The sequence below is a fragment of the Lissotriton helveticus genome, chromosome 8 (assembly GCF_964261635.1).
Source record: "Lissotriton helveticus chromosome 8, aLisHel1.1, whole genome shotgun sequence".
NCBI lineage: Eukaryota > Metazoa > Chordata > Amphibia > Caudata > Salamandridae > Lissotriton > Lissotriton helveticus.
Genome location: NC_136069.1, coordinates 344840631 through 344856112, shown reverse-complemented (window position 1 = coordinate 344856112; position 15482 = coordinate 344840631). Strand labels below are relative to the sequence as shown.

Below are 15482 nucleotides of genomic sequence, written 5' to 3'. Positions count from 1 at the left end.
TGCACGTCAACCCATGTCTATCTTGATCTCTGTAATACAGTAGCACTTGTCATAAATCTAATATCTAAGTTAGCATTTATATTTTCACTAGCAAGTTAACTCCCAGCTTTAAAACATATGTATTTTCTCTATAACTTAATTGAGCAAACATATTTATGTTCATGTGGACACATCTGTACCTGTTTGTAAGTAGTTTTTGATGCAGCCACAAACCTATAACTTTCATGAAGAACTCAAAAGTAAGCAAATTCAAAACAACCAACAAATGTTAGTAGCCTGAAATAGCCAAAGTAGTAAAGCAACAACAAGCCAAACAATGACATCAAGTGACCACCTCACTGCAGATAAACACAGACATTGTGTGCAGTCAATAACTTTTCACCTACAAATCATTGTTTTCAGGTAGGTGCATAAGTCCCATTTCTGCAAGGGAACTAAAACAAGACCCCAACACCCAGAATGCATTTGGTTTTCACACAATAGCTCAGGACTGGAAATAGCATCCGTAATGACCTAGAGGGAGGTGCTCGCCCTAAAGAGTATGGGGGAGTACTGTAGACCCTGGATAGACCCTGGAACTTCAGGATCAATATACCCTCCATCCATTTTATCTTTAAATATCCTGTCCACGCTGCATACACAAGTACAACTGATACACATGCAAATTAATGCTAATGTATCTAATGTCTCAAATATAGCTAAATGGAATGTCTTCCTGAACTACATCCAATCAGAGAGAAGTATGCAAATTCAAATGCAGCACCAATGAAATTGTGGATTGTCAGGCTAAATCCACCTGAAAAAGGTGCTGGTATTAAACATTCTCATAGAATGGGAACCGAGAGGGAACAAAATTCAGCCCTGCAAAGTGGCAAATCAGGTCACATTAAGAAATGACTCTGCAGACATCCTTCCATTTGAGAAAAAAAAATATTGTGCATATAAGAAAATTATAATAAACTGCATAACACTTTACCATAATGCACTTTGTAAAATGCTTTTGTGAGCTCTTTTCAGTTCTACCTTCAGAGGACAACAATTGTTGAAAATCTATTTGTGTTTTTACTTCCAGGTGTGACTTCCACTCAAGTATTGAAAAAAGTGCATTCTTGCTGAAATCTGGCAGCAACAAAGGCAATCCCATTAGTATCAGCGAGAGAATGCAGATCATCGAAGGCAAGATCAAGGTATCTCTATAGCTGAAAGATAAGACAGACACCTTTTCAATATGGAGGTTACACTTTCGTTTCCATCAAAAGACATCATATATTTTCTGGTCTATTGCTAATGTAGTAAATATATTTTTCTCTATGTTGACATCATCATAAAAATGTAGAACTCGACAGAATTCAATAAGGGCATAAATAGGGCAAATGTCCTTGGAGTCTCTGGAGGGGGCTAGTTGCTGTAATAGCAGTGCTTGTGGCCACCCTCACTATGTAAAACAAGGACTGGGAAAGCCAGTAGGTCTGGGTTTCATATGCCAACACATGCATCATTGAATCGTTAGAGCAAAACAAATGGGAGGGAGCCAGGAGGAGCGGACAAGGATCTCTATGGTGGTAAAGCAGACCTACATGCAGTTTAATGAAGACACTGAAGGGGAGGCAGAGGGATACACCCAAACAGCCAATAGAATTAGGTGAGAGATTATAACTTGACTGGACTGAGCCAAGTCATGGTTGACAAAGACTCAAATCAATGTCTGAAAGATGCTGGTCAAAGAAAGCCAATGATTTATAGAGTTCGTCCAAAGCCCTCTTTATATACATTTTAACCTATAGTTCTCAAACCCAGACCTAAACTGAAAAGAGAAGGAGTGAGGACGAAAGTGATTATTTTGAGAGAATCTGTGCTTCCTGTGTTTTTGCAACCCAATAACGCTCCTAACAGGTGCCCTAACAAGAGTGATTTTCTAATTTCATTGTTTTACCCAAATACATCAACTTTAGTTAGCCCTCTGTCAATATAAATGCTATGTATGGACAGCAAGGCCTTCTTCTATCCGAGGAGAGCTTAAGAGCTGGATGTACAACCATTACATTTTGCAAGTCGCAAATTGCGACATTGTGCGACTCGCAAAGTGGAATGTACACCAGTGTCTCACTGTTTGCGATTCCCAATGGGGTCGCAAACAACCTACCACATTAATATTCATGAGGGAGGTCGCGATTTGTGACCCCATTAGGAATGGCCAGCACTCACAGGGATGGTGACCTACTAGGGTCAGCAGACCACCATGTCTGTGACTGCTTTTTAAATAAAGCAGTTTTTTTAAAATGCATCCTGTTTTCCTTGAAGGAAAACGGGATGCATTTAAAAAAGAAAAATGAAACATTTCTTGAAGTAGGTGGTAAACTGCGGCTGTTTTGTGACCACAATTGCGATTGCAAAACAATCATACATAGAAGTGCGACTGGCTATTAGGACGGGATGCCCCTGGCACGCCCCTTCCTAATAGCGAGTCACCAACCCAATTTTGCGAGTCGGTAATAGGTTACCAACTCGTAAAATAGGGTTTGTATATTGCGCAGACCTATTTAGCGGTCGCGAAAGGGCCGATTTCCCATTTGCGACTGCTAAAAAAGGTCGTACATCTGGCCCTTTATCTTTTATATGTACGATACATAGAAATAGACCTAGAAATTTGGAACCCTAGTTGGCCGATACTCTTGGAAATGAAAATCAGCAGTTTTAGATTATGTGCTTTACACAGACGTACAGGATTTTAAGACAATGCCAGGACTCGAACTTAGGGGTCCATTAGGATGACGGGCGGTAGCGGGGATTGAGACCGCCCGCCATAAGTGGAGAAGCGTGGCTCAGTGGTTAGAGGTGGCAGACCCGGAAGCTGAGATCGGCCGTGGACCAGGGTTCGATACCCCGCCTCGGCAGGTCTCGGGCTCAAAAATTCCACGGACTCGACAATTCTCGCTCCGGTGCCTACTCGACTCACGGGGTCACACTCTGCGACTCTGGGCAATAGCTTGCTTAATCTCCACTACGGCCCCTCGCGGTGGGATGCCTGGCTTTCACCTTGTGGATACCCTGCCGGGGTATCTCACAGGGGAATACCAGGACGGGTTCCCTAAGCAAGCGCCTTGATACCTTCGGGTGATACGTGCGCTATATAAGTCGCAATACAATAAGGGCGGGGGGTCCCATGGGGGGCATTAGGATGTGCCCGCCACAGTGGCGGGCACATCCTGCATTTCTAGCATTGTGGCGGGTGGTGCTCTCAGCAAAGCGGTGCCTGCCGCTTTGTTTATGCAAATGTGGAGGGTACCACAGGTACCCCCCATGTGCAGCCCCCACCCCTCCTTCAGTGAAGACCGCATGCCTTTCCGTGGCGGCATGACTGACAGCCCATACTATTATGGCTGGCGGTGTCTATGAGACACCGCCACCATATTAAAGATTCTCCGCCCCGGCCGCAAGGCGACCGGGGCGGAAAAGCGGCGGACGGTCTTTCCGTCCCCCGCGGTCCCCCCCCCATACTAATATGGCAGGGGGAATTCGGGAATGGATGTCGGGCGGATTGCCTCCGCCAGCCTGGCGAAGGCAATCCGCCCGACATCGTAATGGGCCCCTTAGTTTCCCAGTTCCAAGGTCTGCAGCTCTGTCTGTTAATGTATTGATCATGTCAGCAGATCTGTGAGTATGAGAGCAAATTTTCAGGGTGGTGATACCAGAGAGTACCTACTATGTCAGGGAAGAGACTTCTGATCTTTCCAGATATGAGTCCACAAAGGCAACGTAGGATAAATGTCTGACGAGTGGGTTAGGTCTCAGTTAGCAATAGTATGTAAAGATTTTCAGGATCTTTATTCAGATATTGAGTGAGCTGTAAAGAGAAACTAAATGCTGCTATGTCCTTCCTGAAAAATGTGATAGATGGAAAGTATGGAACTGTGTGCAAGCCAGGTTCAATTAAATATTAATTAAATTTGAAATGCTCAAAAGAGGGAAGATTTGAAGCAAATATTACAAATCATCTGTTGTTGCAACCAATGGTTATCACCTAAGTGTTGGCTTCCTATGCCCCATTAAACTTAAATTCCAGATTCATCTAGCAGAACATTTGTTACTACTTACAGATGTTTTATGAAGTCACAAGCGAAGCCAATGTATACTAAATTTAAATAACTGAGATGAAAAACACAACTTAAACAGCACCCCTTCATCTTTGTCTAGGGTTGATCAAAAGAGGCAGGGGCTTTATTCCTTTGGTTTAAGATTATATGAGTATCCCTTAAAACAAAATTGATTAAACTTTGGTTTAAAAGAGACGAGTCATACTCTGCATGAGTGTTACACACTAAAGAAGGTGGCCAACAGAATGCTTATTTAAACAGGATCCTCCAGTGAATGATGTCACTCTATATCTCAAAACCCTAACCGAGAAATAAACCTACCTTCTAGAATGCTTAATGTTGGTGATTGTTAGAGACACAGGACTGGGTAAAGAAAACAGTCATTTTTTCTCTTCACTAGACAGCCCCTTTATGAGGAACAGTAGTATTACTAATATCATTTTGCCCCAATGATATAAATCCAATTGGCTGCTTAAAAATGTGGCAATTGTAATTGTAGTCATTGTTTCAATTTTTCCTTTAATTGAACCGTTCACTTGCTTGTGGGTTGCAGAATTCGACGTTTGGTGCCTAATTGACTTACAATTAAAGCCATTTAACAGAAGTATTAAGGGAGATGGCAGTCTTTTCTGAAAAGATAGCCTAATAAAATGTGCTGTGTCCTGACTAACAAGAAACATACAGTTCTATCTGAGGCTGTGACTGTCAAGGCAATCTCTGTGATCAAGGACCCCGAGCACACAGGGTGGGACATTTTAGAGACAAAATGACATCCTGTGCTTATCATTTGGAGGTTGGAAATTGTGGAACCCATGGTGATTCAAAAAACCGACATTGCAACCCATTATTAGTACTTAATGAATAGGAGCATGGTCTGCCTACAAGGGATTCTATGAATGACTGCTTAATGAAAACTCCAATCATTGCACAGTAGTAAATGATCACTTGCTCACAACTGGTAGTAGCCAGCGGCAAAGATAAAGTGGGCATTCCTAGAATACCAGCACTGGCAAAAACGATCAAATCAGCCTGTCTCTGTAGGGCTGTATCTAGAATAGGGCCCTCGCCGCTCTTATGGTTTAGTTAAAGCAGCCAGTCCCACTCTAAAAACAGCGCTGGAGCCTCCAGGCTACCAGGGTGATGCCAGAGCTGGAATATGGCCAATTCAGCCCTTATTGTAGGTGACTGTCCTGTTGTTGTGGCTTGCGGTTACAACCTGCCTTGGGCATGGAGATCAGGTTAGCCTTTCCTACCACAAATTGGCTAGACACCTCGATTGCCAAAATGATAGCTGCTTATTAAAAGGGCAGGGTGATACTGGCAGCCCGTGTGTGCTACAAAAAACAGGCGCAGGTCCATTCAAACCTGGCTACTACGCAAAATACATTCTCTGTGGCCTTCATGTGATCATCATTCTATGGGTGTGGTGTGAGTGAAGGGTTTGAGAAGCAAACGAGGAGAAACGAGATGTCAATAACTTACGGAATTTCCAAGTATTTAAGTGAGGAACTTTCCAATGCTGCCCTCCATGTTGCTATAATTGTACTCAGGCAGCGTGACCCTCAGTGAACTGTCAGTGGTTAAGCGCCCTTGACTTTGTGTAGTCCCAGTGCACAGGAAGCTTGGTCTATTTTTACCTACTCAATGTGGCCCTACAAACCCATGGTGTCTGAGCAACATTTCCTTGCTAAATTCTCTGAAGGCGCATCACAGGGCCTGAGCAATATTGTGTAACACCACCTTGATTCTTAGAAACTGATTGTGGACTTCCAGTTTTTATGGTTCCGTTCCCACATTCTGACGCCTTTTATGTGCCGTTTTTGAGTTAAACAAAAAATAGTACTTTTTGTGTCTGCCGCAGAGCACCTCTCATGATCTAACATGACTTTGAAGATGGGAAATATTATGGCGAACACCACCCACTTTCAAGCAGTGGCAACAGGAAGGGGGTTTCCTCAAGGCATGCCATGCACGTCACATGATTATTTGTATTGCTCTTGCAAAGTACAATTGACTTCATTCCCCAAAGTGAACTTATTTATTCTAGATGAATGTGCAGGAAATTAATAGGATTTTTGGTGAAGGTGGGGCATTAAGGCCATTACTTTTGTCAAAAGACCCCTCTAGCTCAATGGAATCTTTATAAAAAGACTGTCCTGAATGCAGGATGCAGACGTGAGGCCAGTGATGGATACGGTGAAAAAAGAGTGCATCTTGCCAATTTTTTTATTTATTGGTTTAATAGAGCACAACTACATCAAGGCAGTGTTATTGATGTGTACATAGATCACAGAAGCAGATAACAATAGAGAGCCGCAATGAGATATTCAAAGTCATAAAGAATGCCCCACCATCGGAAACTCTAACATTCATTTAAGAAGAGGTTGAGGGGATGAGTTTTAAAGAGTTTTCTGAGTGAGAGATAAGTGGGTTGAACTCTTAGGTGAACTGCTAATGAGTGCCATGGATGTACTGCTGCTAGAAATGCAAGAGACTAGTGGTTCTAAGTCACTACAATTTATAACTGAGTAGGGAAAGATTATTTGAGCCCCTTGTCAAACTGTTGGGCTATCCAGTGCTCTTAGTCCTTATTTGCTGTACTTTTCCATAGGCCATTTGTGGTTATGATCTGTACGTTTCACACAATCTCATCTTTAATTTTTCCCGTTTAAAGCAGTGTGTGGTAGATACGTGTGTCGTGAGCAGCGTGGGTTCCAAACGAATTCCACACTCCCCCTTTCCCCATCTATGTTCATCCATTTTGGTTTCTGCCAGAGTAAGTTGAGTGGGATAATCTAAATGTAGGATGCACACTGTGATTCACAGCATATAGAAAGAATCCCAAATAATATAAGTATAATGCCTGAACTGCTGCCCAAAGGTTAAGCCATACAACCAGCAAAACAATCAACAACTCAAAGCATTCGTAAAAGAAAAAAGGATGCAGATTGTCATCGGGGGGGGGGATATTTACAAGCCCCTATTGCCACAGAAACGTCACTTTTTTTGACAACCCAGAGGCGTAGTGCCATTTTCAATATACAAGGTAGGGCTAAACCACTTAGCGTGACTTAATGACACCTTATAAGTATGCCCCTTTCCACTACAGTCCTCTGTATCTAAGGGGCGTGCAATGGGTGTTGCTGTGGGCGTTCCACCACAACACCCATTGCTTTTTGAGGCTGCCCCATATTTGCAAGGAGCTGTAAAGCACCAAAAACTAACGCCATGCAAGACCAGGCGTTTGAATGGCACACCAGGAGAAATGCTTTTATGTCTCCCCATTATTGCTTTTCTATGTGAGCTGCATTGTGCAGCACACATAGAAAGAACAAAAATCCAAATAATGAGTGCAGGAAGGTGTCCCTTGCTGCATATAAACAATCATCAAATATTGATGATTTGCTACTTCTATTTGTGCTGCAGAATGCATATAGAAGTAACAAATAGCCATTATGGATTTTTTATGTGCAGGAAGGGACACCTTCCTGCATGTAAACAATCATTCCCTGCAATCATTCACTGTGGTGCAAGGGTGCCTGAGTTGGCGCTAAGCAGCTAATTTTAGCACCAGCATTAGGGAAAACACAGGGGTGTGCTGTATTGTAGTAAATATGGCGCATCTCTGCATTTATTAGACTGGGAACTCTCAAAGCACGAAAGGATGAGGGAAGGTGTTGCACATGGGCCTCAGGGAGTCACATAGCAGTTTTGTAGGATTTCTAGTATTGGATTCCCTGGGTACCAACCAGGTACCAAATCAATGTGAGTTACCTTCCAGTGATAGGGAAGGGAGTATCTCCGCAGAGGACTTGCTAGAGCAAAGACTCTTAAGCATTTAATTACTGGATGTTTTCGATGCAGGTCTGAGGTCCTTGAAATCAATAGGTTTCAAAGTATGAACAAAAATATACAAACTTACCTCTATTTTTAAAGAGGTCATTTCAAAATAATTGTGTGAGAAATCAGCTACTTGGTTAAATGCTAACTTCATGATTTCCTTCTCAGACTGCTAGTACTCTGGTTGTGGCTGAATCCAAATCTTCTGGGGTCTACAGCTGCGTGGCAACCAACAAAGTAGGAAAGGACCGTCGGAGTATTAACTTTTATGTGACAGGTAAGGGGCAAGTCTTCATTAGACACATGTATCAGAGACACATGTCAGGATTATGTACAGATTTGAATATTCTGGCTTGTTCTAAATGTTGCATCACACAAGTGACATACTAAGGTTACCATTTGTGCCTATGGAATCCTTCACTCGGAATGCTACTCTCAGTGGTTATTTCTATGTCCCTGATCATAAGTGGGCCGAATGTGGGGGAGGGATTAACCTCACCTGGTAGAATGTGTATATCATAGGGTTTTCCTCATGGAAATTGAGAATTGGATGCTTATTTTAATGCTTTCTATCCCACAATCTGCATGTGTTTGAAAGTACTACATGTTTTGATCTAGAACATTTCAGTAGGCTTAATATGCAAAATTCACCAGGGGAAACAATTGGTGGCGTGGTAATAACTGCAAATTTGAATATTAGGGGAGAACAGTGTGCATTCACCCTACCCACATGACCTGTTGTGTCCCAGATAGTGCTGGGTTTTGTGCAGTACATGCGTGCATCTCTATCTAAGCAATATTCTGTCACAAACTTGAAAGTAGGGTAGTTCTTATCAGCTAATTCTATTTATGGGATTTCTAATTGATACAGGGCTGTCAAATTCTTGTCTCCTCTACTGGATCCATACTGTATTTTCAAGTAAACTGTCATCATACTTATTTCTGGTGCGACTTTTTCATTGATTTTTATCATCACTGTGTTGGTTGTGACCAATCTATATCTGTACATTATACCTACCACTCATAGTAGTTAACCTCCTAAAGTAAATAAAGATTACAGCTTTAGTACACATGGCCAAACATTTCTTCTGATATCTGAACAAACCAGGACCCCCCTCCCTTCCTTTTTGCAGTCTCACAGGCAGCAGTGCAGACAATGCTAGAAAGAGTGGGCTTTGTGTCAGCCCTTGAAGTGCACTCACTCTCTCTACGCTTCCTCATCTATCTCCCCTCCTTCATCTCTCTCTCCACTACCCAGGCTTTCTCTCCACCTCCCAGCCATCTCTAACCGACTCTCTCACTGCCCCTCTCCTACTCCATGCTGGCCACATTGCCGATTCCGGATGTTTTTAAAATGCGTTGGCAATGACAGTAGCAGCAACCATGACACAAAGTGGCTCTATACAATGCGACAGCCATCTTGTAATTATAAAAAATAATGATTTTATGCTTTCAAGATGGCCACGACGTTCATTGATAATACATGACATAATAAGACCGCGATCTTAAAAGTTTAGAAAATAATGTGCTATATTTTAAAGATGGGAGACGCATTGCTTCACATCAGTTTACACAACGCAACATAGAGGCCTTCTTGAAAGTATAGAAAATACAATTTTATGTACTTTCAAGATAGCTTTACTTTAACGGTGGCTGTAGCACTGCATCACACTACATTGCATCATGCAACGTGTTGGCAATCTTGAAAGAATGACAAATAGGCTGCCAAGATGGCTGTTCAACACTGATTGCTTTGCCAATGCTGGTGAATTTTAAAAGTATCCGCCATTGGCAGAGCCCACAGAGGTGACCACAAAGCATTGGCAAAGCGAGACTGATTGTTTTTGTCAGTGCTTATTTTATTTTCCACCCTTTTCCAGCAGTTCCCGGTCACTCTCCTTTTATTTTATTTACCTCGTTTTCTCATCACTTATTTTCTTCCTCTTTTTCTCACTTAACTTCCACTTCTCATTAAGTCCTACGCCCTTTACGCCTCTTTCACATCTCCTCTTTCTTCTCTCCTTCCTCACTTCTCCTGCTCCCTCTACCCTCATCTCTTCACCTTATCAGTTTCTGCAATGCTTTCTTTTTTCTCTTAACTTCCCCTTCTCCTCATTAGTTCATACTTTCCCTCATCCTTTCCATTGTGCATCTACCATCCTGTTTTTGCCAAACCATCTTTTCTTGTCTTACCTCACTTTTTGATCAGTCCCCTCTCGTTCTCATTTTCTTCTCTTTCCATAGGTTTCTGTGCTCCTCCTGTTTTTCTCTTTCTTGTCTCTTCATCAGTTTTTGCTCTCCTACATTTTTTCCTTTTTCAATCCTTCTTGCCTCATCATTTTCTACTCACACTGCTTTTCTTTACTTGCTTGTAATTAATAATGTGTTCACCTTCCTTTTCGTCATTTCCCTGACACTCTTTTCTTCAGTTCGTGCTCTTCCTTTTTTTCTTGTTCGCCTCCTCATTGTTAGTGCTACTTACACCCACCTTCTTCCCTTTTCTGCCTCTTTATTATTTATCTTCCTTTTCCTTTCCTCACATCAGTTCATGCTATTCCTCCTTTGCATCTCTACTTTCCTTATCAGTTTCTGCTCTTTCTTAATTTCTTCTCTTCCCTACTTACGGGGCGGCTTCTCCGCTAAGGCAGAGGAGCGCCGCCCCACTGCTCTGTGAGCAGTTCAAAAAGGAAAAATAAAATGATAATCATGCAGTTATTATCATTTTACTTTTCCATCTCGGCGCAGCTGGGGTGGGGCTGCTGTCACAGAAGTGGTGGGCACTCTCTTAAGTGTGCATGATGGTTTGACCAGCCCGTCTTGAGCCAGCAAAACAGTCATGAGCACTTTGCATATTCTCCACCGACTGTAATACACAGCCTGGGTGGAGAACATGCACAGCTTTCCAGTGAATGAATGAATGAATGAAAGTACGCATTTATAAAGCGCAATGTTCACTCCAAAGAGCATCTTGGCGCTAGCGGAAACATGGAAATCTGAGGTGAGCACATGGGAGAGATAGCACAGTGTGATCTGGGGCAGCGAAGATCCAGGTTTTTAGGAGTTTTTATAGTCCCTCTCTGAGTGCCGAACCACAGTGCTCAGACCAATCACGATGCTGCTGTCATGGTAACGGCAGTGTCGTGATTGGTTAGTGGAGACTGGGAGCTTCCTGCGTCGGGAACTGAGAGGCAGCGACCACCCGACCCCGCCACCCCCATTAAGCTGCAGCCATGAGTGCCTATTTATCATTAGTTCTGTTTATGCAGATTTTTCTTTTCAGAAGTAATTTGGTTTTATTTCCAGCTGAAACAAGTCGGTCCTCCTTTTCCTTGTCAAAGGGCACCTTGCTTTGATAAGTGTGGTCTTTAGTAACCATGGTTACTAAAGGAGGTGATATTTTAAATAAGAAGCGTGCAGACCAGTGAACTCATCATCCTTGGCCTACTGGCAGAATCATTTGGAGTTATCAACTTAAACAAATACAGTTTTAAAGCAGGCGTGCACCACTTACCCGATAAAAAAAATCATTTGAACATTACAGGGGAAATTTGTCACTCCGGGTCATAATGTGAATGACCTATGCACACGTTGATTTCTTGGCAGGTCTGTTTGGAGGACACCCTCAATCATCTACGGCAACATGGCCATCTGCAGGAAACAGTGTCACGATGTCAGACTTGCTTCGTGACCATTGGCCTGTCTGAGTATGAGCGTGATTGTATTATTTCAGTAGGATAGTCCATCCCTAAAGTCATCCAAACAGAAGCAGCTAACTGGCTTGAAATATGTTCAAAGCAGCTGTGCCAATGACGTTTGGAGCCTAGATCCGGCACTTGTAAAGGTGCCAATGATATTTCAACGCTAGCTTTCCAGGGTTCCGAGACTCTTGATGATTACAAAGTATTTTGCAAAGATCTCACGCACTTGTTTGTAGGTGTGTTATTTTATGCTATAGTATGTCTTATGAAACTTGACAAGGTAGTTGTTCATGAAGTAATGGTGTATTGGTGCTAGCTGCAGCAATGAATATTATAGAAGCATATGGAAAAGCTAAATTGAATGCACAATTTAAGGACTTTCTGAATGCCATGTGATGACCAGCACATTGGTTTGGCGTAGGAAGAGATAAGCAGAGCTTTACACCATGATAAGAAGTGACCAACACTTGCACTGGCCTTCCTGATTCTTCATTTCTCAGGTGCCTCCTAGTGCATCGCTGACATAAGATGATGAAACATGTGCATTAGGTGCAAAATGTTAAGCATATTGGATCTTGAATTGGACTTTCTGAGCAATAGAGGTCACATGCAATGCATTAAAGGCAGCTGAACCAAAAGAGTAATAAGAATGAGTCAGCAGACTTGGAACAGCTGCCGATGGTACCATCTACAGCATAGACAATGTGTGCTGGAAAGACCCAGCTAAACACCATTTAGTGACCTGGTCGCTAGAGGTGAAGCTTGTGTCTCTGGACAAAGGTTGCTGTGCATAACATGAATGAGATCTTGGTCCAGTTTTATCCCTTGATCTAAACTGCCCTAAAACATTGGACAGTAGACGGGGCCAGAAGTGTTTAGCTCAAAGATACAATGAAGGCAAATTATTATTATTTTAATTTTACTAGGGTTAGGTTTTAAGTCATCAACTGCTGTCCAGTGTGCAATCTATAACATATGGATCTCAGGCTTGTCATTCATCATCCCCTTTGGACCAAGCAACCTCAGTCTGAGTGTAATATGCTATTTATTACCATTGTTGAGGGTGGGGTGGAGCCATGACTCATGAGAGGTGAGGTCTTGAGTGAGAAATGATGGCCCTCCCATCCTTCCTCCCGCCCTCTCTCACCTTAAATGTTTTAATGAATCCCATATACAGTTACATGAGCTGTGTGCCTTAGAAACACCCAGGCCTGATTTCGAGCTAGGTGTTATTTATCACCCCTGATTAATAATTATACCATGATGTACGTTATTTATTGGGTGCGAAAAATAACACCTATTATGAACTATTGTGAATAACAATCAGATTTTAGAATGCCATAATTTAATGAAGCTTGAGGGATTTTATATAATGAGCCACTCATAACCAGGCCCACAGACTCAATTAATATCATTTTTGTAACAGTACTCTCCTCAACCAAGAGAATGTAATTTCCTACCCAGGCTACAGTCTAGGAGTTGTTTTTTGTGGGGGGGGACACACCACAGCACACGCCGCAGTACAAAAAGGGGACACTTCACATATCCCTGCACTATGTGTTGCAGGCACCATAGTTGCCCCCAAAACCCACAGCTGAGGGCCAGAGGGGAAGGGGGCCCATATATGGGCCCCCAAAGTCCCTTTCCGCCTACCTTTTCATGGCGGTTAAGCCTCGATGAAATGGTAGGGGGCCCTGTTTGGGGCCCCACATATCACTTTCTGACAACCTTTTCATGCTTGGGCTCCCTCCATGAAAAGGCTGTCGGAAAGAGATATTGTAATCCCGACAGCAGTGTCAGCCTCGGCACTGTCACCATTCTGGGATGCAACTCCGACCGCCACCCCTTCAGGACCTACCATCCTGGCAGTCTTGCGTCTGACAGCTGTGGATCTGACAGCCAGTATCAAAGGGCTGTCAGCAGTCAGACCACCACTGACAGCCTGCCTGTGGTCTGACGCCACTATCGGAATCAGGCCCCAAGACTGATTCATAAAATTATTTTGTATATTAATTAGTTGATAAACGAAAAAGTCACCAAACACAAACTTCAAAATTACAAATAAAATAAAATGGAATCAAATAAATACAACATATGCAATGTAATATAACAACTACTAATCACATAAAATACACACACATAATAAGATATAACATTTCCCTCACCCCAAAAAAATAATAACTTAAATAAAACTTACTGTTCTGTAGATGTAGATCTTCATCCGAATCTACTCAAAAATAAAATTCACCAAAAATAGGAAAAAGAATTCAAAAAAGCCTAAAAATATAAAATAGGGGTTAGTGTTTGGGTTTTCTAGATATCTACTCCATGCATGGATGATATGAAGTAAAGTAGTAAAGAATACCCAACAAGCAGGGGTAGGGCAGTGAGTATATTAGTTATGGGAAGATTTATATTTGTGGGAGGATGACCAACGCTCAACGGACCGAATGACATTGAAAAAAGAAATAATGGATTTCCGCTACACGCCCTTATTCAAACAGAATGGTTATAATGCATCCTTGGTTGGAAACATGTGGTATGGCCTAGTATGTGACACTTGTATTTGAACTTAATATACTGCTATTGTTTTTTATGATGAAATGATATTTTATTATATTTGTGATAGAAGGATAGTTATGATTTTAATGTACATTTCAATCACGACCAAAATATTAAGTGTGATTTTATTGTATATACCGTAATTTTATCATGGCTTTTCTCAAAGATGTTTTAAAAGTATAGGCACTAGACACTTTAGTAATCCCAAAATGCAAGTACAATAGTAAACTGAATGCTATTGCTAAGCCTACAGTTTCCCATACAAGGATTGTTAGTGGGGATGTTATTAGGAATGATGGAAGAGGGGATGGTGCTAGGCAAAATGTATCGAACAATTGGGGGTTGATTCCGATTCGGTAAAATCCTCTACGAATAACCGTATGGAGCATTTTTCCCGTACGAATCGTACACCTTCAACGTCCCCGTACGTACGATGAAGTACGATCTGAACCCAAAGCAGATCTCCGTACGAATCACACGAAAGACCATACGACTTATGAATACGTACAAATCACATTCGGAACGTCCGTACGGATCGAAGCAGCTTTTTCCGACCCAGCAAGTACGATTCGTTACGACAGCACTCCGTACGACTCTTTTTCTACGGGAGTTTAAAACGTCCGTAAAAGCAGATTTCGACCCGAACCGCGTGTGAAACGGACCCCCCGGGTATGCGAGTACACCCCATGATTGCAGGGGTACAGTGCGTAGGTGTACGGTGCATTGGGGTACTGTGCGTAGGGATACGGTGCATCGGGGTACGGTGCGTAGGGGTACGGTGCATGGAGGTATGGCGCGTAGATGTACGGGGCATCGGGGGTACGGTGCGTACCCTCATGATTGCAGGGGTACGGTGCGTATGTGAATGTGTGGCTCTCCGTACGAATTGCTCATACGACGTTATCCGTACGAATCGCGTTCTCGGTCCCCGACTGAATCGTACTTGTCGGGTCGTACGGCATGTTTACGATTCGTTCGGTTCACTTTCAGGGTCCGTATTGTAAGGATTTTCCCTTGCTTTTCGTACGGTTCGCAACGATTCTGACGGATTTTTTTTCATACGGATCGTACTACGCGATGCAAATGGATTTGTACGATTCGGACGGAAACAGCTACGAATTCGAACCGTCGTACTGAATAGTTTCCCGAATCGGAATCGACCCTCTGATGTGGAATTTCCTTTCTCCACCCTCCCCCACTACTTTATTAGGATGTACTGACAAATGTATGCAAATTGATGTGCTTTTATGAGTTTAAAATGAAATTGAATAAAGATATTTAATAATAA

At 42.5% G+C, this 15482-nt stretch overlaps 1 protein-coding gene across 2 annotated transcripts in view; it reads left to right on the top strand.

The window, feature by feature from the left end:
• Window positions 1-15482, top strand: part of FLT1 (fms related receptor tyrosine kinase 1) — a 370086-nt gene that overhangs the window by 139200 nt on the left and 215404 nt on the right. For both annotated transcript variants that reach the window (XM_078657127.1, XM_078657126.1), the window contains exons 11-12: window positions 1073-1187; window positions 8103-8211. In XM_078657127.1, coding sequence (XP_078513253.1) covers window positions 1073-1187; window positions 8103-8211 — 224 coding nt within the window. The remainder of the gene's footprint in view (window positions 1-1072; window positions 1188-8102; window positions 8212-15482) is intronic.